This window comes from Montipora foliosa, chromosome 13 (assembly GCF_036669935.1).
Source record: "Montipora foliosa isolate CH-2021 chromosome 13, ASM3666993v2, whole genome shotgun sequence".
NCBI lineage: Eukaryota > Metazoa > Cnidaria > Anthozoa > Scleractinia > Acroporidae > Montipora > Montipora foliosa.
Window position 1 is genome coordinate 33487771 of NC_090881.1, and position 25746 is coordinate 33513516.

Below are 25746 nucleotides of genomic sequence, written 5' to 3' on the forward strand. Positions count from 1 at the left end.
TATTTTAATCTCTTTTTGAATGTTGAGCAGACGCCCTCTGGCCTTTAAAATAAATAGCGCGATTCTTTATTTTAATAGCAGCACCGACTCAAATTCTTATCCGAAACGTAAAGTGATTATACGCTGAATACTATTGTTCCTATGACTTATGAAAAAAAAACTCTAATTATCTGTAGTTTGTATTGCACTATACGAAAACAGTGGCCTCGGTACATCAGTAAAGTGAAAAATTATATCTGAATGAAAACCTGCAACTGTTTTTCAAGATCAGGTATCCTAAAAGGAACCACGAGACATACTTGTCTGTAAAGTATTGCATCAGGGTTTAATTTATAGTTCGGAAACTGCCACTGGTGATATCTTCATCTCATCTTCATTCAAGATAGATGCTATCGACTACCAAAATCGTATGTCATCGTAGCATCTCTAAAAAGTTATGAATAGGATCGAGATCAGCCGATAAAATAATCGGTGTCTGGTTGGGATATCCGGATGGGAGGATCAAATTCAGTGACGTTTTTCACCTGGCTAGGTACAATATACGGCAAATGATATCTGCCTTCAACGTGATTGTATGTAGACAGAGGCCGCGGACAGATTCGCTTGGCAATATAGATTTTGAATTACCCCATCCCAACTAGCCTCCACACTGGGAAACAGGGGTGGCGCAGTGAATAGATCACTTGCTTCTCATCAGTGTGACCCGAGTTCGATTCCCAGTCTCGGCATCACGTGTGATTCAATTGAGTTGGATGGTACTCCACTCTTCAGGGGCACCCAACGTCAATGTTCGGAAATATCTGTTCGGAAGACGATTTGAGATCTAGAATTTTCGGAACTTAATTTGCTGTAAAATTTCTTGCTTGCCTGCCTCTCCTAGGATTTTCGAACATCTGAAAAATGGTATAATTGCCCATTTTTAACGGATTTTTACCCTAAAAAGGTCACCTAGAATTTTAAGGAGCCTTTTTTCTGGCTGAAATTTTCGAAAAGGTAAGTTTTGATCCCTATAGTTTTCGGATCACTAGAATTTCAGCAGGAAATCCGAACAGATGAAAAATTTTTAGGGGATAAAAATATGCCTATATCTATCGCTTAAATACTGAAATACGTTTAACGATGCTATTTTTAAGTGGTCTTTTCAAAAACCAACCTACGATTTTGTATGAGTTGATTTGATTTAATTTCTGTATTTGGTGCCCCGACGCTGAAAACAGTTGACACCAACTAAAGACAGCAATAAAGATGTAATTGCAAACATTCCCATATGGACAAAAGGTTGCGAAGGGCTGGTTGATTTGTAACGCCGTTGGTCCTAATAAATTTAGGGCCAGGAAAATGAAGATGGTCTTTGCATGTTCGCACCAGTTTTCCTTCCTCTTTTAACGATAACTTTTTGAAACTACAGTTTCAAATACAGTGTGAGAGTTTTCTTGGACGAAATTTTTTTATTGCTGAAAGTAGAAGAAATATATAGAACCACGTTAACTGCAAACGTGTGGCTAAAATGTGTATTTTGTCCAAAATCAATGAAACCTGTTCGATTTTAGTTGATTTCTGGCTCAAAAACACTGACGAAATTACTAAACGAGTCCTCGCCAGGGTTGATAACCCAAAGAAAATATGAAAATTACAATGTAAGCGAATCGCGGAATTAACCCCTTCGGCAACATATTTATGACGCAAAGGATGGCACGCCAGAGAAAATAAATAACCAAAAAATAGAGAAAGGTCATTCGACCGCAAACATTACTGCGCTTTATGTAAGCGGCTCGGTTACCTGGCCCTCAATGTGCATGTGTTGATCCTGCGCGCCGCACCGGCCACAAACAGCTAACAATTTGTGAGAGATAATAAGTGATTTCGACGGGGAAAACTTCATCACTTTCCCGTGGATGAGGTCCTTGGTAAATCCCCCACACCTAGCTATTTTATACCTTTAATTCTGCGGCCGTGCTTGGTCGCTAAAATTCGTCAAGGTATGGGAGTTTCAATTTTATTCTTGAATTATTAAGTTGTATGGTAAGTCGAGGTTCATAATTTACATGCAACTGTTCCCTTGAGAAGAAAATGTTGTACTAAAAACAGGGGAAGAATGAGATTAAGGTACTAATTTGTACAGCTGATGTTTCGTTTTGTGTGTTTTGATGGTGTTGTGTTCTAATACGTAGTTTCTTTACACAAACTTAATAGGGCTATGAAATCTCGTCGAAACTGAATCTCCACGGGCGCCCTCCCTCACTCTCACAGCGCAAGGGGTTCGTATTAAAGTGGAGGACATTTTGGTCCACATTTCTTGTGGACGATGAGTTCAGGTGAAGAAGAGAACGATGAAATTCCCGAACCAGGACAGATTGACGAAACTGACCCCGTGTTCCGTTCTGTAGCCGAAGCGGACGTGAGTTTGGACGAGATGATGAGTCTGGCATGTCGACAAGGGAAACTTGACATTGTGGAGTTGTTGTTGGAAAGCGGTGCACATGTTGATTACCGAAACAAAGCTGGAAATACACCGTTGTTAGAGGCGTGCAGTCAAGGACATGTTGATGTAGCACGTTATTTGTTGGACCACAACGCCAACATTGATGCCCCAACGGAGACCACCTCTGATAGTGCCCTCACATGGGCCTGCACCCTTGGCAACGAAGCCATTGTGGAGTTACTGTTGGAAAGGACCTCAAATGTAGAGCATCGCACCAAAGATGGATGTACAGCACTGATGTTTGCAGCTTTGGCTGGTCATGTTAAGGTGGCTGCCATGTTGCTTGATCATGGAGCTGAGATTAATGTTGAATCAGACAGCAACAAGGACAGCCCCCTTACATTTGCCTGTTGGAAGGGGCATTGTGATGTGGTGGAACTGCTTTTGGGGAGAACTGCAAATATTGAGCACCGCACAAAAGAGGGTTTTACTCCACTCATGTTTGCTGCACTTGGAGGTCATACTGATGTTGCAAGGAAACTACTTGAAAGGGACGCAAGGGTCAATGTGCCAAGTGGAAGTAATAATGACATTCCGTTGACAAGTGCATGTTGGAAAGGTCACCATGAGGTTGTAAAACTTCTGTTGGAATTCAAGTCAAATATAGAGCATCGAACAAAAGATGGCTGTACACCACTTATGCTTGCTGCACGGTATGTATGCATTGTTAGAGGTTTTTTTAAAGGTTTTTTTTGGTCCTTGAAGGGGTAGAATTCTGAATCTCTGATCTTGATCGAGCACAGGCGACAACTAAACTGCCCCAAATGTTGATTATAATAATTGTATTGTCGGAAACAGTCTCGGAGAGCTGCATGATATGGAGGTGGATGACATCATGAATTTTTTGCTGGCGAGCCTTAGCGAGGCAGCAGCCTATTCTTCATATAAGCAAAAAAAATCAAAAATTGTGGGATGTAAGATCGGAAGCATGCGCAGTCGATTGTGATGTTATTATGTCTATAATCTGGGGTATTGATACCGGTGATGACGTCACATGCACGTGGAAGGGAATCTTACAGCCTCACAGTCTTCTAGTTGAGTATTTTTCCAGTGGGTCGTCATTGATCAGCATTCAACCGTACATGTTCAGTCTTTGAACTTCTTAACATTTGACCACCGAGTCAAATTGTTCTGCAACGTCTTCAACCGTTGAGCGAAGAGGAAATCAATTCTGGCGCTAGACCATGAGCAGTCGTCCTTCTTTCCTCAAAGCAACGCATGATGGGTGAAATTATTATTTTATACAAATGCCAGTGGTAAAAACAAGGCGTGTCATGCAATCCCGCACTCTACTATGTCAAAGGAAAATAAGAGACTACTCGCAGTTTATTCTCAAGCATGACAATAAATTTAAATTGTTGTTTGCTCAACTACGCTCAGCATTTCTCAAAAGGTAACTCTTTGCTGAAAAGGGGCCAGAAATTTTAGAAGAACAGAAGTTTAAATTCAAAGAATGAACTGACATGCCATTGTTTTTGAAATTATCCCTTTGCTTATAAAATAGTAACGCCTGCCACACAGGCTAAAGATATGCACACTTTTCTTCGCTCTTTTAATACTTTCATGCACATTTCCAGTACCCTCTTGCTTCAAACATTTGCGGCTGTTAAAAAAAAAAAAAACCAGTCACTGCTCCCAGTTTCCACACCAGCGCTCACTTTTACACTGAAACTCCAAGTTTTATTGGGTAAATGCTTATGAGTGTAATTTTTGAATCGAATAAATGTATATATTTGAAATGCAGGGAGAAGTGATTCTTGCTCTTATCTGGACAAGTTAAGCAATTTCTCTCACAAACAACTGAAAAATTCTGGTGTCTTCAGTGGGATTTGAACTCATGACCTCTGCGATGCTGGTGCAATTCTCTACCAAACTGAGCTACATGTATGAAGCCACTCAGTTGGGAGCAGGTTAATTTGTTGGGCCCATGTGTTTCCCTGATGTGTTCCCATGAAAGGACTTGATGAATGAAATAACAACAACTAATATGACTGAACTGCGCCCAAATGATTGTCTTCATATCGCAGTCAGTAGAGCATTGCACAGGCATCACAGAGGTCATAGGTTCGAATCCTGTTAAATCTGGCAGAATTTTGCAGTTGTTTTAAGAGAGGATTACTTTTCCCTTTCACAGTGTAATTTCCTTCAGACACATTTTACAATGATTTTATTTGAAGTCGTGAATAATAATTGTGAATGTGACAAGAAAGTCCAATAGAAGCTGAGAGCTTATTGTCATCAGGCTTCCTCATTATGTACAGTTGATGGAAAATACAATATAGGCTTAATGTATTCATCTTTTAAAAAAATTATTGGGACATCAGTAAAAATACTTCTTGAAGTATCTGACACACAAGATATATAACATAATTCAATTTGTTTTTGTTTCCCTTTTGGCATCAAACTACCCTTGCTTTGTTGTGTTTGCTTTTGCTCATTTTGTTAATTCTTTCCATTCATTTCTTCCATTCTTTATTTGCCTGTCGCATGGGTGAACTTCGCATCCAATTTATTTTGGATTAATTTTGTGATGTTTAACACTCTCTATATCCATTCAAAAACTATGCCCCCGTAAGAAAATTTCCAAAAAATGGCTACATAAGTAAAGTTGTGGTTTAAATTTATTCTTGGTTTCAACTGATTACTTTTTTAAACAGTTTCTCTCTGTATATTTTATTGTCCATTATGAATGCGGGCAAGAGGAAATAGTTCAACCAGGAAATATAGTCAACTTAATTCACAGCATAAGTAAACAAATTTGGAATTTACTTTTTTATTTCAGTCATTTTGTTAAATACATGTAGCCTAAAATTAAAAAGCTCCAATATCTGCAGTAAATTGTTGCATGTTGTGTGTTGTTAACGACATGAAAACAAATTGAGGAAAGTTATTTTTCCTTTTTAAACTCAATATTGCACATTGTAGTTGGTTGCAAAATTCTTCAGTGATCTTCAACAATTGTAGGGGTACATAACTTGTTTGGTGCGGGGCAATATTGACAAATTGAACTCCCTTGATAGATGATATATACAGCAGATTTAATCAAAGTTCAAAATCTCAGTTCCTTGAGTTACAAAATAACGATAACTGGTAAAATCTATGATAATTTTACGATGTAAAACTGTAGTAGTAGTACAAGTAGACTTGTAGCAATGAGTAGTAAAAGCAGCAGAACAGTCTTAGCAGTTGCAGTTAAGTGATGGTGGTGGTGATAGGTTTGAAGGGATCGAAAAACAATAATTCGGTGTACAATCGATTTAGAGAGTATTGAACTAAGCTCGTAAACATGATAACTTGATGTTGACTGAATTTCAATAGAACCTTAATAAATTGTAAATTATAGCTACAATCCTAGACAAAACTGTTGGGAAGGTTAGCACTTTTGAAGTCTTTATTGCTTCTCTCTCCTCCCCCCTCCTTCAATGTTGTGCAAAACTGAATGGTTTCAGTGGAAGATTGTTGACTTACCTTCCAACATTGAATAGGGGGGAGGGGGGCTACGTAAGAGAAAGTGAAACTATTTCTTTTGAGCTTTAACAAAAGCAGGTTGAAATACAGCTCTGATGTGGTTCATTTACATAACCTTCCCAACTACTTTTGTCTATGATTGTAGCAATACTGTAACAATTGCTAAAAACTAAGGCTGAAAGGAGCGAAATGTGCAGTAAATCATTAAGAATCCTCTCTACAATCACACATCTAGTGCCATTCGTTCCAACACCAACAAGACTCGTGACTAAAACCTGAAAATCAACCATAGTCATGCAGTACTAAACTATCAGGTATGAAAAGGCAAAAACTTGCTTCAGTCGATGACTCACACCAAAATTTAATGATAGCGTGACGAGATATCCATCGATAGAGAGCAAGTAGCAGATTCTATGATCCCTGAACAGTAATAGCTGAATATGCTGTACAAGTGCGCAATTTTATAATGATACAATGTGCGTATGTAAATCAAACTAAGGCATTTGTCTAAAAATGTATGTTGTACAATTTTCTGAGCTCCCTCACAGAACATGTAGTAGCTGTCGACACTATGAAACTGCAAATTCCTTGGGAATTTGTAGTATTGAAAGAAAATAATACAATGATTTTTACACTTAAAGATACCATTATTGTAATCACTAGAGAGAAGATAAGAAAGGAAAAGGAGGTGTTCTAACACATACATGTATGACTTCCAAACAATCTTGGTAGAACATTAAATATTATTATTATTATTGTTGTTATTATTATTATTATTATTATGTTATTGCATTCAACGAAGGAGAAGTCATCCTACATGTAATCATGTCTTTCCCACGGGAAGTTGGCTCAGGTATTGCTCATGATGCCATACAATAATTTTGAACATTTTGGACTGGTGCTATCTTGGACTGGCTGGCACACAGTTGTCTCATTCTCATGTGATAATCAATGGCTTGCTCAAGGGAAATAAACGATTGCGATTTGTCCACCAAAGTCAAGTTGTTGGATGGGGCTTATACCTGGATGGGTGACTGTCTAGTAATACCCCTTATTGTATGCTATGGAGAGTCAAGATGTTTGTCTATCAAGTGCATCATCAATGGATTAACAGGAAATTGAACACACCTTACTAATCGTTGATTACCACAAAGTTTGTTCTTATGTACAAGGATGGCCTTGAGTCTGCAATTATGGTATTATGTTAACCTGCTGGACATTCCTGACAAATATTGAATTTGACAAATCTTGTTTTCTGTTTTTAGTGAGGGTCATTACTCAGTGGCCAAGTTGATTCTTGATAGCAATGCTGAAGTCAATGTTCCCTCTGGGAGTGAAAACAACATTCCACTTACTCTGGCTTGCTGGAAAGGTACAGTAAAAGAACTGCTTTCTTACAATTTTTGGTGAAAAAGATTTTTTTAATTGTACAGGTTTTGTTTATTCACAAATTTACATCTACAAAGACCCTTCGAGAGACCTTACACACAACTAAAAATAAACTACTTCAACAAAGTGAAATAGATCACCTATTTAATGTGATTGTGCTTCCTGAAAATTAATATTGTATGGCCTCTCAGTCTATGCAGCTAGTCTTTCTGATCATAATGTTGTTCAAAGTTTTTGAAAAGGTGTTATATGAGGTGCTATATATCTAGAGCTTGTAGAAATATGTGATCACCGCCTTGTTAACAAATTTAAGCACAGAGACCATGCTCTGAATATCTTACTCCCTCGGTATAACGAATCATCTGCATGCCTTAGGAATAGATCTACTTTAAGACCCAATATTAACACAGAATGTTTCAAAAATAGCTTTTTTTGTTAGATTAATTTTTAAGTATAACTTAGCTTCATAATTTTATATTTTAGATTTTTAGAGGTGGATATTGTTTAATATTCTTCTATTTATTTGTACTTTTGTGCATAATTATACATGTAGATATTATTAATTTATTGTAACATCTGATGTGTATTTTTATGTGATGAATAAATACTCATTATTATAATTATTATTATCATTATTATTATTATTGTTATTATTACAATAGCTCAAAAGCTGTTCAAAGTATTAAAAATTAATAGTCACTAATCCAATGATTTGTATGAGAATAATTAACTGGAAAGAGAGGAACTTGGGAACTCAGCCTGAACACCTTAGCACTTTGCCACACTGACTCTATAAGTGATACATAATAAGAGAGTGAAACTGAAGCTTACCTGCATTATTTGTGCACCATCTCATTTCAGCTGTTACTGATTTTCTTCCCTTTCAGGTCATACTAAAGTGGTTGAACTACTTCTCGAACACAAGTCAAATATAGAACATCGTAACAAAGCTGGGTGTACTCCGCTAATGTTAGCCTCCAGGTAATAAATTCCTGGTAGATCGAAGGACAGAAGTGATAAGTGGAGTCTAAGAATAATGATAATGATTTTGACAAGAGAGGTTTCAAAGTCTTGGTGCCATTTGTTTTTGTAGCACTAGTTAGTGTCAAACAGGATGAGAACAATACAGAAATATTCTCTCCTTGGTTAAGCCCTTATTTAATGGAGGGGACATTTTGGCTGGTTAAGAAGAGGGTTTTGAAGTCTGATGGTTGGAATGAGAACAGAAAATGCAGTGTATCCTAGGCCGCAAGGTGTGGCACAATTTTCGTGGAACAGTTCCTTCCTTGGCAGTGGACTAGTGAAATGATGATAATAATAATAATCATCATCATCATCATCATCATCATCATCATCATCATCATCATCATCATCATCATCGCAATAATAATAATAATCATCATCATCATCATAATACTAATAATCATCATCATCATCATCATCAAAAACATAATCATCATAATATTTATTTATTATATATATTGTGCATGTATCTCGGTAGATATGCCCAAGAAACATGATTGTAAAAATAGTAGGGGAAACCTACATGTATGAAGAGTTGTAAAGTGTTTCTTGTAAACAAAGTGCAATACTGCTTTAGTTGAAGATAAGCACCTTTCACCTTTTTACCCAAACACGGGAAAATAACGATTTGGTGCTGAGAGTATCGTGTAACATGACCGATTGATTACCATTTCCGTGATCAGACTGGCTACTTTTGCAATTCTCACTGACTGGGAAACCTTGTATTCTATGCTGCTTTCAGAGAAGGCCATGTAGAAACCACCTGTCTTCTGTTGAACAAAGGGGCTGAAATAAATACACCCTCTGGAAGTAATGACGATACACCACTTACACTTGCCTGCTGGAAAGGTATAAGCACACATTTACATAGATTATGTACATAAATTTGCCTTACTTTGTTTAATGCATACATTTACTCAAATGATGCCAGGTGTCCTACAGAGGAAAGATGATTTTGGTTATTTCTTTTAAAGCTTAAGTGCCAAAAAGGGAATGGATAGATGTTCACAAGGACTTGGTAATTTTGCAACCCAAGGCCATACCCGGGAAGATAATTTCCATATTCTTTTATCAATTTGCATTAATTTTTGTTATAATTTATTAACCTTGCATAAAGAGCTAAGGTTAAAAGTTGGTGCTGCCTGAGTATACAGGATCCCTTTCACTGTCTTGTGTATTCCAAATTAGGTACAGTATTATTATTCCAAAATCTGTTTCATGTCATCGTCAATAACTATTCTCCATTCAAACAGGTCATGTTGACGTGGTGGATCTTCTGCTCAAACACAACTCAAAAGGAGATCATCAAACTAAAACAGGATGTACTCCTCTTATGGAAGCCACCAGGTTTGTTTTTATCAGAGAGGCACGCTAAGGCTTCTCCCTTACTCTTTAATCTTCTGACTGGCTGAAGACTGAATATTTGCATATCAATAATTTTTAACTTCCTCCTTTATATGGAGAAAAGGAGAAAAAGAGACTGGGTGAAATGACCAGCTCCTGTTGTCTACAAAACCATTGCTTTAACATACTTGAGGGCCCCAAGATCCAGGTTGTTACAAAGTCACTACGATTCATTCTAGGTATTCTTTTTACTTGGAGACTGCAAAGATAAGAATGCCTTGCTCTTATATAACAATTATTCCATGAGCCCGAGTTGGATATGAAGTGATAAAATAACCAACGAGCGCGTAGCGCGAGTTGGTTATAATCACTTCATATCCAACAAGGGCAAATGGAATATTGTTTTAGTAAATTCTCAAACCAGGTTTTGCCGCCGATTTTTATTTCCACAATTTTACAAAGCGTCTGGAAAGAGCATCTTGGCGCACTATTTTTCATATGACGTAAAACTTCGACTATTGGCTCATAGTCGGAGTTTTTTAGCCAGTCAAAAAGCTAGAAATGCAATAGTCGGAGCTGAAAATTTACTAAATGTAGATAGTAAAGGGCCATGTAGACTTCACTTGTCCCTGGACTACATTGCATGAGCTCATTCCCATGAATTTTTTTGAAATTTTCATTTAACGCTTTCACTCCCGAGGGGTTCCCCATTGACAAGTAAAATCGTCTGGCATTAGACAGAGTAAAGTCTATAATTAAAAATTGAAGCGCAGCCAGGATTAGGCATATTAAAATACAATAAAAAACGTTCTCTGGCTAAAAATTTTGAAAAAGAATATAAGCTTTCGGCTGAATATAAGCTTTTCGGCTGTCGTTTTAGCCAGAGAACGTTTTTTATTGTATTTTAATATGCCTAATCCTGGCTGCGCTTCAATTTTTAATCGTATTCGCCGCGAGGCAGGGCAGGATGCCTTAAGATTTGCAAGACTTCTGGAAAAAACGACCTACAAGCTCGAAGCACACCACCGCCATTTGCACTTCACTCACAAGGCGCTTGAACACAACTGGATCCCAAAGTCTCTGAGATTCAGGCCTCCTGGAAAACAACTCATATTTAAACGTATAATGGAACGAGCAAGCATGCATTGTATGAAAGCTAGAGTCTCCATTTGCCATGACCAAATTAAAACCAAGAATCGTACCATCCAAGAAACACTCAAAGAATTGACACCTTTGGTCTCCTCCGATAACCTTATGGCACTCAAGGATTTCTTGAAAAGAAGAGCAGAGGCCGTCCGCGACATTATTAATACCAGACACTCCAAAAAACTCAGCAACCTTCACAATGAATTTAATTCATCTTCGAACCTTGTAGACAAGAGCAATTGGGTAGTTAACCTATCCAAAAAACCTCTCACTGTTTCTGAACGATCTCTCTTAGAAAAGGGTCCTAAATTTGCTCCAACTCCCAACCAAATCCCACACAAGAATATTGTTGCTGAAGTAGAAGCCGCGATCCACCATCTACCAGAAGAATCGAAGAATTTCATTCGTAACTCCACGGCTACGATTCTTCACAAAGCAAGACCACCTTCCCATAAGAACCTCAATGCTGATGAAAGAAAAGCCCTTCAAGATTTAAAAAAAGATGAGACCAGGATTTTAATGAAAGCTGATAAAGGAAACTGTTTTGTTGTCCTGGATAAAAGTGATTACGACAGTAAAATGGACTCTCTACTTAGTGATCGTAACACCTATGAACTAGTCCTCAAATCCCCCTTCAAGAGGATTGAACGTGAACTCAACAAAAGGCTTCTCGTCCTGAAGAATCATTATAAGATCAGTGATTCCACTTACCGCAAACTCCACTCCACTGATGCCATACCACCAGCCATTCGTGGATCAATCAAACACCACAAACAAGGAAACCCTGTTAGACCCATTGTTTCATCCATTGGCTCAGCTCTCTACAATACTTCCAAGTTTCTTACCGACATCTTGTCACCTTTACAAAACAGTAATGGTTTCTCTGTTCCTAACTCTGCCAAGTTTGCTGAAGAAATCTCTAACGTTGACATCCAAGATGACGAAGTTATGCTATCCTTCGACGTGGTATCACTATTTACAGCTATTCCTGTAGACAAAGCCTGTGATTACATAAGCAACAAACTACTTAAGGACAACTCACTTCCTTCACGCACGAGCTTAGACAGTGATGAAATCATTTCTCTGTTGAAATTTATCTTATCTAACAATTACTTTATTTATGATGATAAGATATTCAAACAGATCCATGGTTGCGCGATGGGTAGCCCCGTCAGCCCTGTGGTGGCGAACTTGTGCATGGAAGCGATCGAAGAAATGGCCATTAACACGTCTGAAGTACAACCTAAAGTATGGAAACGCTACGTGGATGATAGCTTCTGCATCATCAAAAGAGATGCTGTTAACTCTTTTCACACTACACTTAATTCCATCGATCCACACATCTCATTCACTATTGAAGAGGAATCTGACCAACAGATCGCCTTCTTGGATACTTTGGTTTCTCGCAAGGATAACATGATCACTATTGATGTTTACCGCAAAGCAACTCACACGGACAGATATTTAGACTTTTCTTCTCACCACGACAAACGCCACAAGATCAGCACAGCTGAGACCCTCCTACACCGCGCAATTAAACTCCCAAGTACACCGCAAGGGAAAAATACCGAAATCAATCACGTCTTTGATGCTCTACGAGCCAACAACTATCCCTCCTTTGTTATTTCCAATATCTTAAAGCAGAAATTTTCCAAACCACCCACACATGCCATCCCTTCACCTGAAGAATTGGTTGGCATGTTTTTTAAATGGTTTACGCCTCAAGAGAACCCTAACGGTTTTGCTGTCCTTCCTTTTATCAATGGTGTTACGCAACCTCTAACAAGAATTCTTCGAAGACACGATATCCGAGTTGTAAATAAGCCCCTCAAGACTTTACAACAAGAATTCCTTTCTCCTAAATTCAGACCAGCTATTGAACACCAACCCAACGTGGTTTATAAAATACCCTGTGCCGATTGTGATTGGTGTTATATAGGTGAAACTGGCCGTTGCTTTGAAACCCGCAAGAAAGAACACGTTAGGAATGTAAAAACATGTGCTAATGGGTCAAACATTGCGAAACATGCGTGGTCTTTCGGTCATCGCATTGATTTCAATCATTCTCGAGTTATCGACAAAGGCTCTTTTCGTGTTAGGAAAACTCTAGAGGCCTGGCACACCTCTTCTACCAAGCATGCTGACAATAACTTTAAGCCGATTCCTAATCAGTATAAAATTCTTTTTAAACAATAGCCACCATTCTTCATACCTTTACTCTGTTCTTTTTATCATTTTTTATCTCGCCTTTTTTGTATATATTTCACTAATTTACATTCAACGTTTTATCCGTGGAAGGCTGTAGATCGACAGCCAAAAGCTTATATTCTTTTTCAAAATTTTTAGCCAGAGAACGTTTTTTATTGTATTTTAATAAAGTCTTTAAGTCTCAGTAGCCCTTACGGGAGTGAAAAGGTTAATGTTATCTAAAGCATAACTTATTTACTGTTAATTATTTGTAATGATTGTTTGGTATCTGTACTGAATTTCAGGGAGGGCCATGTGGCTGTAGCTGAGCAGCTCTTACTGCATGGTGCAGATGTTGAACTCCCTGATAACTATGGTCAGAGTCCACTTTTCATGGCTTGTTGGAAAGGTTTGACTATTATTACAATAAATATCGTCAGAGTAAATGTTTGTGAGGGTGAGGAAATCAGGAACCTGCAAATTTAGGCTAATGAAAGAAACCCCATGGTAGTTTAAGTCTAATGAGTGCTGCATATAACACCCATCGCAATTCTAAACTTTGAGTTCCTTTTTGAAGCATTTACATGTGATAATTTAACCCAGTTATCTCTGAAGTAGCCCCCATTGGTGGATGAGTAAAATTGTCTGGCATTAGACAGAGTAAAATAGATGTAGAAGTCTGACTCTCAACACTGAAAAGGTTAAAGTCCCTTTGACACTTATTTTTCCCTGTTTTTTAACTTTTTGAAAAAAAAAATCTATCAATCATCAATCAATCAGGTCGAGCTAGCTTGGCTCTCATTGATAAGTTCTTTCCATCTATCTCTGTCGTCCATTAAGTTTGCGAGATCTTCATAGGTGCACACTGTATCAGCAATCAGTTGGTCAACGTATGTTTTTCTTGGTCTTCCACGGCTGCGTTTACCTTGAGACGGTTCCTAAAGTAACACTTCTGAGGACAGTTCATTTTTGCTACGCCAGCAAAGCGTAGTCTTCGTTGGCGAATCGTTGCAGTGACACGAGGGATATTTCCAGACAGTTCTGCATTGGGGAGATGGTCGGTCCAGGATTTATTCAAAGCTGCTCTTAACATTCTCGTATATGAACCATCAATCTTTTTCTCGAGAGCCGATGTCAGTGTCCAGGAGATCGAGCCATAAACAAGAACAGATTCGACTGTTGCTCTGAAGAAGTCTCTTTTGAGCTGATCTGGTAGATTGGATTTCCAGATATCGTTCGTGCCATTCAGGGCAGCCCAGGCTTTTCCAAGTCGAATATTGACGTCCTGCTCAGTGAAAGCAATAATGCTGCTCAGTGGAAGCAATAAAGCTGCCAAGCTTCAGGCTGCAATCGAAAAATCAACTAATATCTATAGTGTCTGGATTGTACTACTTAAAAAGAATTTCCCCCATAGTGTATCCTCACATTTTAGTAAGCACTTGATTTATACGCAAAAAATTCTGGCCAAGCCAGTTGGGTCCTGATAACTAATGAAGTCATCTTTTTTTTATTTTGTGAAGTCTTTATATAAATTTTGGACGATAGTTACCCTTCTGATGCAAATGAATGGAATTACATTCTTGACTTCTTTGACATCATTAGTTACCAGGTCCCTACTTGCTCTGCCAAATCCTTTTTGCATATAAATCAAATGCCCGCCAAAACACTTGAATACACATTGAGGGAAAATTCTTTGAATTACTGCACTCCAGATGGAGTGGGAGGCACGGTGGCCTCATGGTTGAAGTGCTGGATGGAGTGGTCCAGGTTTGGGTCCTGGCCAGGGACATTGTGTTGTGTTCTTGGGCAAGAGTCGTAACTCTCACAGTGCCTCTCTCCACCCAGGTGTATAAATGGGTACCAGCGAAAGTGCTGGGGGTAACTCTGCGATGGATTAGCATCCCATCCAGGGGGGAGTAGAAATACTCCTTAAAGTCGCTTCATGCTACGGAACCAGAGATAAGCGCGGCTTGATGGGCCTTTCAGGTTCGTAACAGAGACTTTACCTTTTTTACACTCCAGACACTTTTGATGTTTGAACATGGAGTTAAAAAACGGGGGAAAAATAACCGTCATGGGACTCTAAATGAAAACAATACCAGTACATTTCTGTGCTGTTTCTTGTGCTATACAAATTAAAGTCATTAAAAATTGGAACGGTTGGATCAAATCTTCATGTTATGACCATCCAAATAATATGCTAATAATAATTATCTTCTAAGAAGCACTGTCTTTTAGTGCTTAGAAGTCTGCTGTACAAGATGGTTCTACCTTTGACTCCATGGGTAAAATCTTGGTGTGACCCTTCAAATTATAAGTACATATACTGGTCAATCAGTACCTCTTCTGTTCTTTATGCTACAAAAGTGTGGACCAGATTCAAGATAATGTGTGAAAATCCTAAGTGACGTTTTGAACTCAAAAGTAGTAAACAAATGGTATTTTGGTTTTTCCTATGCGTTACATAGTAATTACATTAAGTCAAAGCTTTGAATCTGTGATTTAAATTGCAAGTTAGATACTGGTATTTATTAATTGGTTTTTCTTTAATTTTAGGACATAGGGATGTTGCTGAACTTCTCCTTGAAAATGTGGCAAACAGAGACTGCAGAACAAAAACTGGTATAACACCTCTATTTCAGGTAATGTGGAAGGAATTACCAAATCATGTGATTACTTGGGGCTTATCCTTTGTTCAGTGACATAGAGCAATTAAATTGTATAATGATGGTGACCATGAGTTTATCTCCATAAATTGGTAGAATTAAAATACTTACAGGTAAATTGTACAATGCTCCAACATTTTGTCTATCAGGTTTGTTTCTTAATTGAGTTTTTCACAAGTTTTGAGTTTTTGCTTTTTTTTCGATTTTTGTTTTTGTTTTTGTTTTTGTTTTTCAGTTTTCCCTTTATCTCCATCTATTACATTACTATTTTATGAATGTTCACCCTTTGACTCTTGAACCAATCCCCACTGACAAGTAAAATCATCTGGGATTAGACAGAGCAAAATATGTGAGTCCCACTCCCAGGAATTGAAGGTTAAAACAGTAAAAAAATGTAAATACCCTTTTTACATTGTATGTGATGTTCTATCTATAAGGGTGCAAGGTTGCTGCCTATGCCTGGGGCACCTTATTTGCGAGCACAGGCAACCAAATTTCTGAACAAGTAGCCTGGACGGGCGCCTTACTTGATTCATCCTCACTTTCTTGTAAATATGATCCCAACTGGAATTAATTAATTCTGGGCTCTTGAAAAATGATTCAGGCTACTAACTTTTAATGTTGGAAGCCCGAAGGGGCTCCCGGAAAATTTTCTTAGGCAGCAGCCTTGGGGTGCATAGATGATCAATCTGTCATTAATTCTTTCTTGCAGGCTTGCCGTGAAAACCATGTTGACATAGTTGAACTGTTGTTAGAGTATGGAGCTAGTGTAAATGCACCTTTTCCGAACAGCAGGTAAGCAAGTCAGACCCCTTGGATGTGAATAATTTATATAAATTTATATAAACTGACTTGCATTTTTTTTTTCAGAGAAAATCCTTTGACACTGGCAGGGGAAAAGGGTCATATTGAGCTTGTCTCTCTTTTGCTAAGCAGGTGTGTTGATATATTTCATTTTTGAACATTATTTTGGTGACTTTGGCAAGACACACTCCATTAGCCAATATAAAAAATATGGTAATACTCTTTGCTTGTCCCTCCAAAATTTTGCATAAGCATTGTTTCCAGTTTCTCTTGGGACCTAACCTGAATATCAGGCCTTTCTAAGGGGAGGGGACCCAGAGATGTATCCAGGTTTTCAAATGGGGGTCCTCTGGACCCCTTTGTGAAAATTTGGGGGTCCATTGCAAAATTTTGGGGGTCCAGCTAATCAATATTCAAGAATTAATATGCAATCTATTCCTCTTAATTGCTGCTGCAACTGTTGTGCCTGTTGATTCATTGATCAAAATTTATGACTCTGTCAAAGCTCCATCGATCATATTGAAAACGTCTAGAGGAATCCGTATGCTGTATGAACTGTTGGCTCCAGTTGATAAATGATCTAGATCTCCACAGCAAAAAAAAAAAAACAGAACTGAATCTCAATTTTCCGTAAAAGAGCATCATTTATTCTAACTACACTTGAGGTGTAATTTAGGAACAAAAGAGTAAACAAATGTAAGCGATCGATACACAGTGCATCGTCGGCCCCTGTGACTTCACCATGGGACCATTGTCAGTGCAAAGTGAAAATGAAAACAATGCTTATGCAAAATTTTGGAGGGACAAACAACGATTATTATTATTATTTTTTATTTATTATTATTATTTTTAATATATCCACATTTATTAGTTTACATGTAAACAAAGAGTATTATGGTATTTTTGATATTGGGTAATCAGTGAGACCAATGGAGTGAATGCAAGAGAAGCAAAATGATCCATGTATTGATCTACTTTTCTCTATTTCTATCACCTTAAAATAACATAGTGATGTTATAAATATGGCATAAATTATTGTTTTAATTAGGACGGCTAATGTGGAATGCCACACTAAAAAGGGCTGTACACCATTTCACTTGGCTTGTAAAGAGGGACATTTGGAGATTTCCAAGCAGCTTTACAAGAAGAGTGCAGACATGGAGGTAAATGTATAGTGTAGGAAAAAATGCAGAGACATCGAATCTTGGTTGTGTGGCAATCAATTTACTGTTCAGTGTTCTGGATTCTAGGCCATCATAGTGCTCAAGCCCTTCTTTACCCCTTTGGTCTCTTCCAAGAGATGAGACTTGAGTTTTCTGGGCAACGTTTTTCCTACTCTTCAGGCCTCAGTTGGGTACTAGTTTTCCAGTATCTCTTGGGCTAATTAACAATTAGACCCGTGGCCCTTGAGGGCGAAGGGGTCTAATTGTTTTAGTATCACCCAACTAGTCGGACAGAAAAGGCAATAATAAAGTTAGCAAATGCAAGTTAAAGAAATATATATTTGGGAATAAAACGAAAGAAAGCATAACGCTTTTCGCTACTCAAGAACTATTAATAATAGTCCTCTAGTAGCGCAGACAATCAAAATGCAGGATTTGCATTAGTCCACTAGTTGGGTGATACTAATGAGAGTTGTCATTTGATTGAAATCCAGTGAGTGATGTATTACTACAAAAGAGAGTATTTTTCTCTGTGAAAGAGTTGCACTAGATAGTATCTGACACTGGAAGAAAAAAATTAATAACTTTTTATGAAGTTCTCCCTGTGACAAGGGTGTTTGATAAACAAAATGTGGAGGATAAATTAGTACCGGCTATTATATTGCTGTAGGGAAATTGGCATCTCAACATAAGGGAATTATTTTATTAAACTTTTAGTAAGTACTATAAAGCTAAAGAAGTGGGGTAGGTCCTGTAAGTATGGGTCCTTAACTTATGACAAGTACATGTTTTCCTTTCTTTTCCCAAATATGTTCAACTATCTTTCTCAGCAGTGAAGAAGGGAAGTTGAATTTTTTCCCTTGTTTGTTTCCAAGGGCAAGATATTATAACATTGCATAAAGGGTGACAAGGTAGATGCATGGATCTGACATGCAACCTTCATGGCTTACATCCTGGCCAGATATTGAAAGGATAACTGTTTTTTTGGCATTTTGTTGTTCATTGTAGCAAGTACTAGTAGTTGACTGAACAATGTATTTTTTCAGGCTTGTGACATCCGGAACAACACTCCTCTTGTGGCGGCCATGAAAAATGGACATGTGGAGGTTTGACAGTGTTATGTGTAATTTGATCAGCATGAATTTGGAATCACCTTGTTTGGTGATTGGATTAAAAAAAAAACTATTCAGAACCAATGAAAAGATGTATTAATTTTTTTTGACGAACCCTTGTGGGGGGGAGGGGGGGGGGAGGGATGAGGGGGAGGAATAGAAAGGGAAAGAATTTGAGTGCTCCTTGCTAGAATCAAAACTTTATCCTTCCAATTATTACTAGCTTGAATGTCCTGCCATTGAGCTGTGAGGGGAATCTTAAAGTTTACAGTTTGTTTCACTAACATATGAATGTGCTCACAGAAGGAATCAAACCTCGATTGAAGTTGATCGTCTGGGTGAAAGTATCCCTGAGGAGGACTGTTGGCAGTGACTGACATTTTGGCAACCTGAGCGGACATTAGCTTCAGAGTCATCTTAAGAGTCAAACTGATTCTGAAGATGACTGTGAAGATGAAGTCTGCTCAGGTTGTCTTTGTACGTGATTGTACATGTAAATGAAGAGATGCATTTTTATTGTGGTGACTTTGAGATACTATTGATCTTTCCCCCTTACCATAGCTTGGGATGCCGTTATGACTTGCTCCCAAAAGAATTATTTATGTATTACAGAAAATGGTGAATTTTAACCCTGGTGAACAGATATGCATTGTAGATATGATTTATTATTTTATCAATGACGACTCAAGGATGCTTGAAGAAGATTTTAACTTGTTTGGATGCTACACTTTTGAGCTGACATGTGTATTCTAAATTACACCCATCAGGTAGTGGAATGGCTACTTGGTGTTGTCAGCCATCTGCCATCCGAAGACCAGTGTCAGAAGTGCCTAGTAGCACCAGTTGATGATAAGGAAAAGTATGACGACATTATGCTTGGACGAACAAAGTGCTACGATTTGGTCACTAAGGTTAGAGGGAACTGTTTTTGGTCTTAGTAACAAGGCTTCATTACATTTTAAAGGAAAACAGTATTTGCTGGAATGACCATATTAATTGTCATTGAATGTTGTATTTCTCCAGGCAAAGAAGGCAAAAGAACAGAAAGTTCAAAGAAATACAGAAATTTTCTTGAGAGTAAGTTCTTATATTGGCAGGTACAAGTTAGAGAAAGATCACAGTACATGTATCTGAGATCAGTGGGAACTGAGTTTAAGTCTATGACCCCTTGTGGTTATCTTATGTCTTCCTCTTCCATTGACCCCATGAAGCTGGAGAAGGCCAAGCAGTTCTGTTGTCGTATTCTTCTATCTTTGCTTTAGCTTGTCAATGCTAAACATTTGGGAAGCCTAACAGAAGGGAATGGTTTTAGTTGGGTACTCCAACTAAACTTGAACGAGAGCTAAATGTGAAAGAAACAAAGCCACCAATTATAAATCAGCAGTGTGTTGTTTATAATTTTCAATGTGACCTGTGTCATGCGGGTAATGTACAGTGTAGGTTACACATGTGGACTTTTACATAATTGTGTGAAAGGGCATAAACAACAATCCTCCGCCATTGCCAAACACTACAAGAATGTGCATGGAACAATGCCTCAAGACCTGCTAAAGCGTTTCATAGAGCTTAAGAAATGCAGAAACAAATGTGACTGTTTAGTGCATGAAATGCTTTTGGTAAGAGCTTTAAAGCCAAATCTCAACGTTCAATCAGACTCCATTTGTGTGAAAGTATTTTTATAATCTTCGCACCTTTGTTAATTCTTTGCACCAAAAATCGCTTTAAATGCTGGAATTTGCATTATCTGATATAATTTTTCCTTTATAATGGAGTCATGACTGCTACAAATCGTTAGATTTTATCTTTTTTATCATTCTTTTTTACAATTTTTTGTACTTCATTTTATTTTTTTAAATTACCAGCATCTGGGAGACTACTGGGATAATTAGAGTGAGACTGATTTAAATCCAGTGAATGATGTATAACTATGAAAGAGAGTTTTTGCTCTATGAAAACAATGCACTAGATAGTATCTGACACTGGATAAAATAACTTTTTAAGGTGTTGTGTAACATGTGTGACAAGGTGGTTGATTAATGTTTAATATTCATGAGGTGTTTTCTGAGGAAGGTGGTTTATAGGAGTACTGTTTGTGACAATTTGACTTATACAGCCAGCATCTTCACTAATGCCCAGCAACATTTCAACCCAAGGGGTCCCCCATTGACTAGGTAACATGGTCCAGTGTCGGCCACGGTTAGATTTTGCAAGTGGCATTGTTTAGAAACTAAGGGTTGTTGGGATCAATTTCTGAATACATTGTAGACAGAGAGGTTGTTCACGCTTTAAGGCGTGAAAAGGTGCTCACTGGAATGCATGGTCTTTCTAAGAATGATAAAAAGCATGGGAATCAATATCACTGACATGGTTTTTGTCCAGAATACAGCATACATTTGTATGTGAAACTTTGAGGGATGACAAGTTCTTAAAGTGGTACCATAATCAAAAAATCACTTCCTTTTGTCCTTCAGATTTTGAAAGTGTGTTTGCTTAATGCTTGCCTGGCAAAATTTTGAGCTTTGATTTTTATCCAAAGGCTGTTACTTTGAGTGTTAGTTTTGGAATTCATGGTGCACTGTTGAAAACTGACTGACTGGACCTGAGAGGGTCGGAGCTTGGGAAAAGTGACATCATTCACTCAATAGCTTAGAATTTCGGCATGTAAATGCAGTTTAGTATGTATGCAAAACACAATTTTTAAAATCTGAAAGCCCAAAACTCCCATGCTGCATATTACTTCAGGTGCATACGAACGCATTGCATTTCTAGACTAGTGAGTCATAATTTATTCCTCAATCCACCTCTCTCAAGATTTTAAAGTTAGTAATGGTGGACCATTAAAATAGGAAACTTCTAGTTAAAGCAAACAAGTGTCTTTTTTTGAATTAAGGCTTAAAACTTGGGTCACTTAGGGCCAGTCATTTCAACGAAGTTTAGCTGGTGCTTTTAATACAAAACCAAGTCCTAAGTCATTTTCATTGTGGCCAGTTCTAGTGTGTAAAGGATGTCAAATGTCAAAAGTAGTGTCAAGAAGGCACAAGCAGAGGAGAAAAACATTTGTGAACTTAAAGCAACTCACTTGTACATGTAGAAGGTTCTGGAGTTAAAGTGATTGCTGTAAACTATGGTCTAAGTTAGACTTGGTTTAAATAACCAGCCCTTAGTGTTTAGTTAACATAGTTTTGAAATCCAAAAAAAAAAAACATTTCAGTTGATTTTTTGATCATAGTACCACTTTAAATCTTGGGTTTAAGTAGTCATGTCATTATCGTAATCTTGGTTGGTGAGATGCCCCCACATACCTTTCATAACCTTGCTGACTCTATGGTTCATATTTGATCAACAGTTTTGTTTTTCACTGCTATCAATCAGTGAAGTGTAACAGAGCAAAGGGAGATATCCAGCCCTGTGACTGGCAGATTTTAATCCACTTAAGTTGGTCTCTGGTTTTACTACTGTGTTTTCTGTTGTTTCAAATTGGATCAACATCTGTAAAAACAATCCAGTTTTGCAAAAGTTGAACTATAAAGTCTGCAATTTTTTAAAAAGTGCTATACACCTTATTCCAAAATGGCTGCCATTTTTGTATTCTTTTGTCTCCATGCAAATTAGCCCTTGTGGTCTCGCTTTCAAATGTAAAATTCAAAAGAATATTTAACCGTGAACGAGGCCATGAGGGCTAATTTGCATGGAAACAACAGAATACTAAAGTGGCAGCGATTTTGAAATAAGGTGTATACGTCAGCTTACTCCAAAGTTGTCCTGCTAACCCTTCCTCAAATAACTTTGCCTTGAGAATTGAAGTAAGGGCTGCATTAAATCTTGATAGGAACTGGAGCATGAAAGAGAAAAAGAAGATGTGAGAAAAAAGAAAGCTGCAGCCAAAAGACGGGACAAACGGAAAAGAAGGAAAGAAGCAAAAGACAGTGAACTGCAGTGTGCAGGACAAGTAGGCGATGATCTGCCACTGGACAATAGACCTCAAGAAGTAATCTTGGATGATGATGAACAGGACCAAGAACAGCCAGTATGTGATGTTGTGGACACTACAAGACCGTGTACTGATGAGCCAGTTATGGAAGCAAAGGACAAAGCAATGACGCCAGAGAAACCAGAATTTTCCAAACTTCAGGACACCATGAACAGCAGACAAAGCACAAAAGAGATCAGAAATAACAAGAGACCCTCCGCAGATGCTAAGAATGGTTCTTTAAAACTAAAGAGACCTTTGAGTAGTACAGGAGATGTGTCCACATCAGTGAATTCACCTACTTTGAACGACCAATACCGTCAGCGCAGTCAAAGTGATGGCAAAGAATCTGACCTAACAAACCATTCAGTTCAGAATAAGAACTCTAGACAAAAGTATGATGAGTTGTCAAAGATTGTGAAAAAGAAAAGCAATCCCTCAAACTGGGACAAGGTAGATCCTGTGAATACACAGAGAGTGGAGGTAAACACTAAAACAATGAGTGAGGTTACACAATCCCAGACTGTCAACTGCACAAAACCAGATGCAAAGCATCACATGAAGTCTGAGTCCAAGCCAACGCCCAAAAAGGAACAAGGTGAGAAGGCAAGTTCTGCAGCAACACCAAGAAAGAGTCCTCACAGTAAACAACAGCTTTCGATTAACACTGCTCACGGCAGTAACAAGTTGTGTTCAGCTATTTCTACAGATGCTACCCATAGTGTGACAACAGCAAAGGCCATACCTCCAGCACCGGTTAAAAGGATTAAAGAGGGGCCACACGTGACTGATAACTCACAAAGTTTATCAGTAGGAAATGACAGTGGTAGAGTGTTGACAAAAGGTACAGTGAATAGTGGTCATCCACAGGGAAGTGGAAGAACAGCCCCAAGTGAGGGAGAGCGCGACCAAAAGCCAGGTAAATTATTTGATCTTATATTTACTGTACAGTAGTCAGTGTTTTGTTTCAGGAAACTAAAGTTGCACACAATCCATGAGGTGTCACACAGCCATAATTGCTTATCACGTTTTGAGTGGTGCAAGTCAACTAAATTCTTCGCAGGACTGTCTGCATATTTCCACTGGGAATCCATTTGTATACCCTTGGTTTATAAGAACAGTACTAACAAAAGTGTCTTGTCCATTGACACCACGCAGTGGCAAAGACAGGTATCAAATTGCAAAAATTAATAGAATACCATGCATGCACTTCTTAGAGCAAAAGTAATGTTGTTCTTCTAACCTCAACCTGAAAATGTAGCAGAGAATAAAGAGGTGACATGTTGGAGAATGACTTTCAATGGCATTAATTTTCTAAAATAAGTTCCATGCTCTACTTTGAATAATAAACTGGCTAACAAGAAATCAGTCATGGTAAAAGTAAAACCTTGCTGCTAAGATAGTGATAATAATACACTTGTATCCAGAAATGCATGCAGCTACAAAAAAATTACAAATTTAAAACAATTGTGCTACCTTTGGTCAATTGTAAAAAATATTAATAATATTGCTAAAGTAGGTGGCAATGACAAATTCAACAAAAAAATGCACACAAAATTTGCAAAAAAATGCAACAAATTTAGCCAAAAATGCAACATTTACAAAAGTTGCAATTTTTCATGTAGCTGAGTGCATTGCTGGACTTACAGTACCTCTAATAATAACAGCATAAAGACTAGTAGTTAAACTTTATCTTGAGCCATCTTCTTTTTCTTTTGTTAACTGGTAGTTCATTCACCAAGATCAAAACAGCAATATCCTCAAATGGGGAGGGGTGATGACAACTGGAAAGAAGTGACAAGGAACTCAAACTCTAAGTAAGTTAATTGGATGACAGAGTTTTGGTGAACTGACTGACTGACTGAACCACAGAATAGGGCTGTTATCAGCATTCAGCAGAGGATTATTTTAGCCTTGTACATGTATGGCCACAAGAGTAGCTGTGAACCTAGAACTTGATTGTGACTGAAACAGTTAGCCCATTGACTCCCCGGGGGTTTCCCATTGACAAGTAAAATGGTCTGGCATCAGACAGAGTTTAATACTATGTAAGTACAGTATATATGGCTGGTTCAACAAACTCAACCCACTTATGATGCCAAGTCTAGGAATTGAACCCGGGCCACATTGGTGGGAGGTGAGTGCTCTCACCACTGCACCAGCCCTGCTCCCGCTGCTAATGGTGAAATTCATGTAGCACAACACTTTCTTTGTGCTCCTTTCATTCCCTTTCCCTGCACGTGCTTGATTGAGGAACTAAATCTCAGTTGGACCAATTAACTGTCTAACTAGTAAAAGTAATATAAAAATGAATAAAGGGCTTTGGTTTCTAAAGAAACTTAATGTTGCGTCAGTGGCGAAGTTAAAGACAGAAAGAAGTGTAAAAGACAAAAGAAGTGTAGGGGGCAACACAAGACATAGTGGAATGTTTTCCTTACTTCTTGAGTACTCTATCTGCTTCCTATTAAAGTGCTTTACAAGTGAACAGATTACAGGCGAGGCTTCTTTATTTGTTTTATAATAAAGAATTTCTTAGTTTCCTCATGCATTCGGCTAAAATTTTTGGAAAACTTTATTTTCGAAATCCTATGAGCAGCATCAGCCGTGTTTCTGTACTTTTGTAAAGCACACTAAAACAGACCAATCTCAATTCTCGTTAGAAATTATGGTTCAAAACATCTTATTGGTTAAACACGACCAAAGCTGTCAAAATGTCAAACCATCAAAGTTGAGAAACTGTCAAAAGCAAGTTGAAAGCAAGCTAGCAGACAAGTGCAAGCAGACTTGTAAAAAGTTTTCAATCTAAAATCGGTATTGAAAAGCAAATTCTGTAAAATCCAGCTGAATTTTTGCTCATGAAAGCCTGAACAATTATTGGAAAACAAGCTGGTTATAAAAATTAATGTATGTGGTTGGTCTGGCTTAAACAAACTGCTGCTGCATTTGGACAGTTTGTTGTGCTGTATAAATGAACTACAGTCAAATTTATGGG

The 25746-nt window shown here is 38.0% G+C and overlaps 1 protein-coding gene across 1 annotated transcript in view; it reads left to right on the forward strand.

The window, feature by feature from the left end:
• The first annotated feature begins 1803 nt into the window (after positions 1-1803).
• LOC137983615 (ankyrin repeat domain-containing protein 17-like) overlaps positions 1804-25746 on the forward strand; it is a 35801-nt gene continuing 11858 nt past the window's right edge. The window contains exons 1-16 of the mRNA XM_068830761.1: positions 1804-1979; positions 2194-3135; positions 7216-7322; positions 8227-8320; positions 9105-9211; positions 9616-9709; positions 13345-13448; positions 15596-15681; positions 16418-16500; positions 16576-16641; positions 17558-17672; positions 18719-18778; positions 19552-19695; positions 19808-19861; positions 22614-23673; positions 24484-24571. Coding sequence (XP_068686862.1) covers positions 2306-3135; positions 7216-7322; positions 8227-8320; positions 9105-9211; positions 9616-9709; positions 13345-13448; positions 15596-15681; positions 16418-16500; positions 16576-16641; positions 17558-17672; positions 18719-18778; positions 19552-19695; positions 19808-19861; positions 22614-23673; positions 24484-24571 — 3092 coding nt within the window. The 5' untranslated portion in view covers positions 1804-1979; positions 2194-2305. The remainder of the gene's footprint in view (positions 1980-2193; positions 3136-7215; positions 7323-8226; positions 8321-9104; positions 9212-9615; positions 9710-13344; positions 13449-15595; positions 15682-16417; positions 16501-16575; positions 16642-17557; positions 17673-18718; positions 18779-19551; positions 19696-19807; positions 19862-22613; positions 23674-24483; positions 24572-25746) is intronic.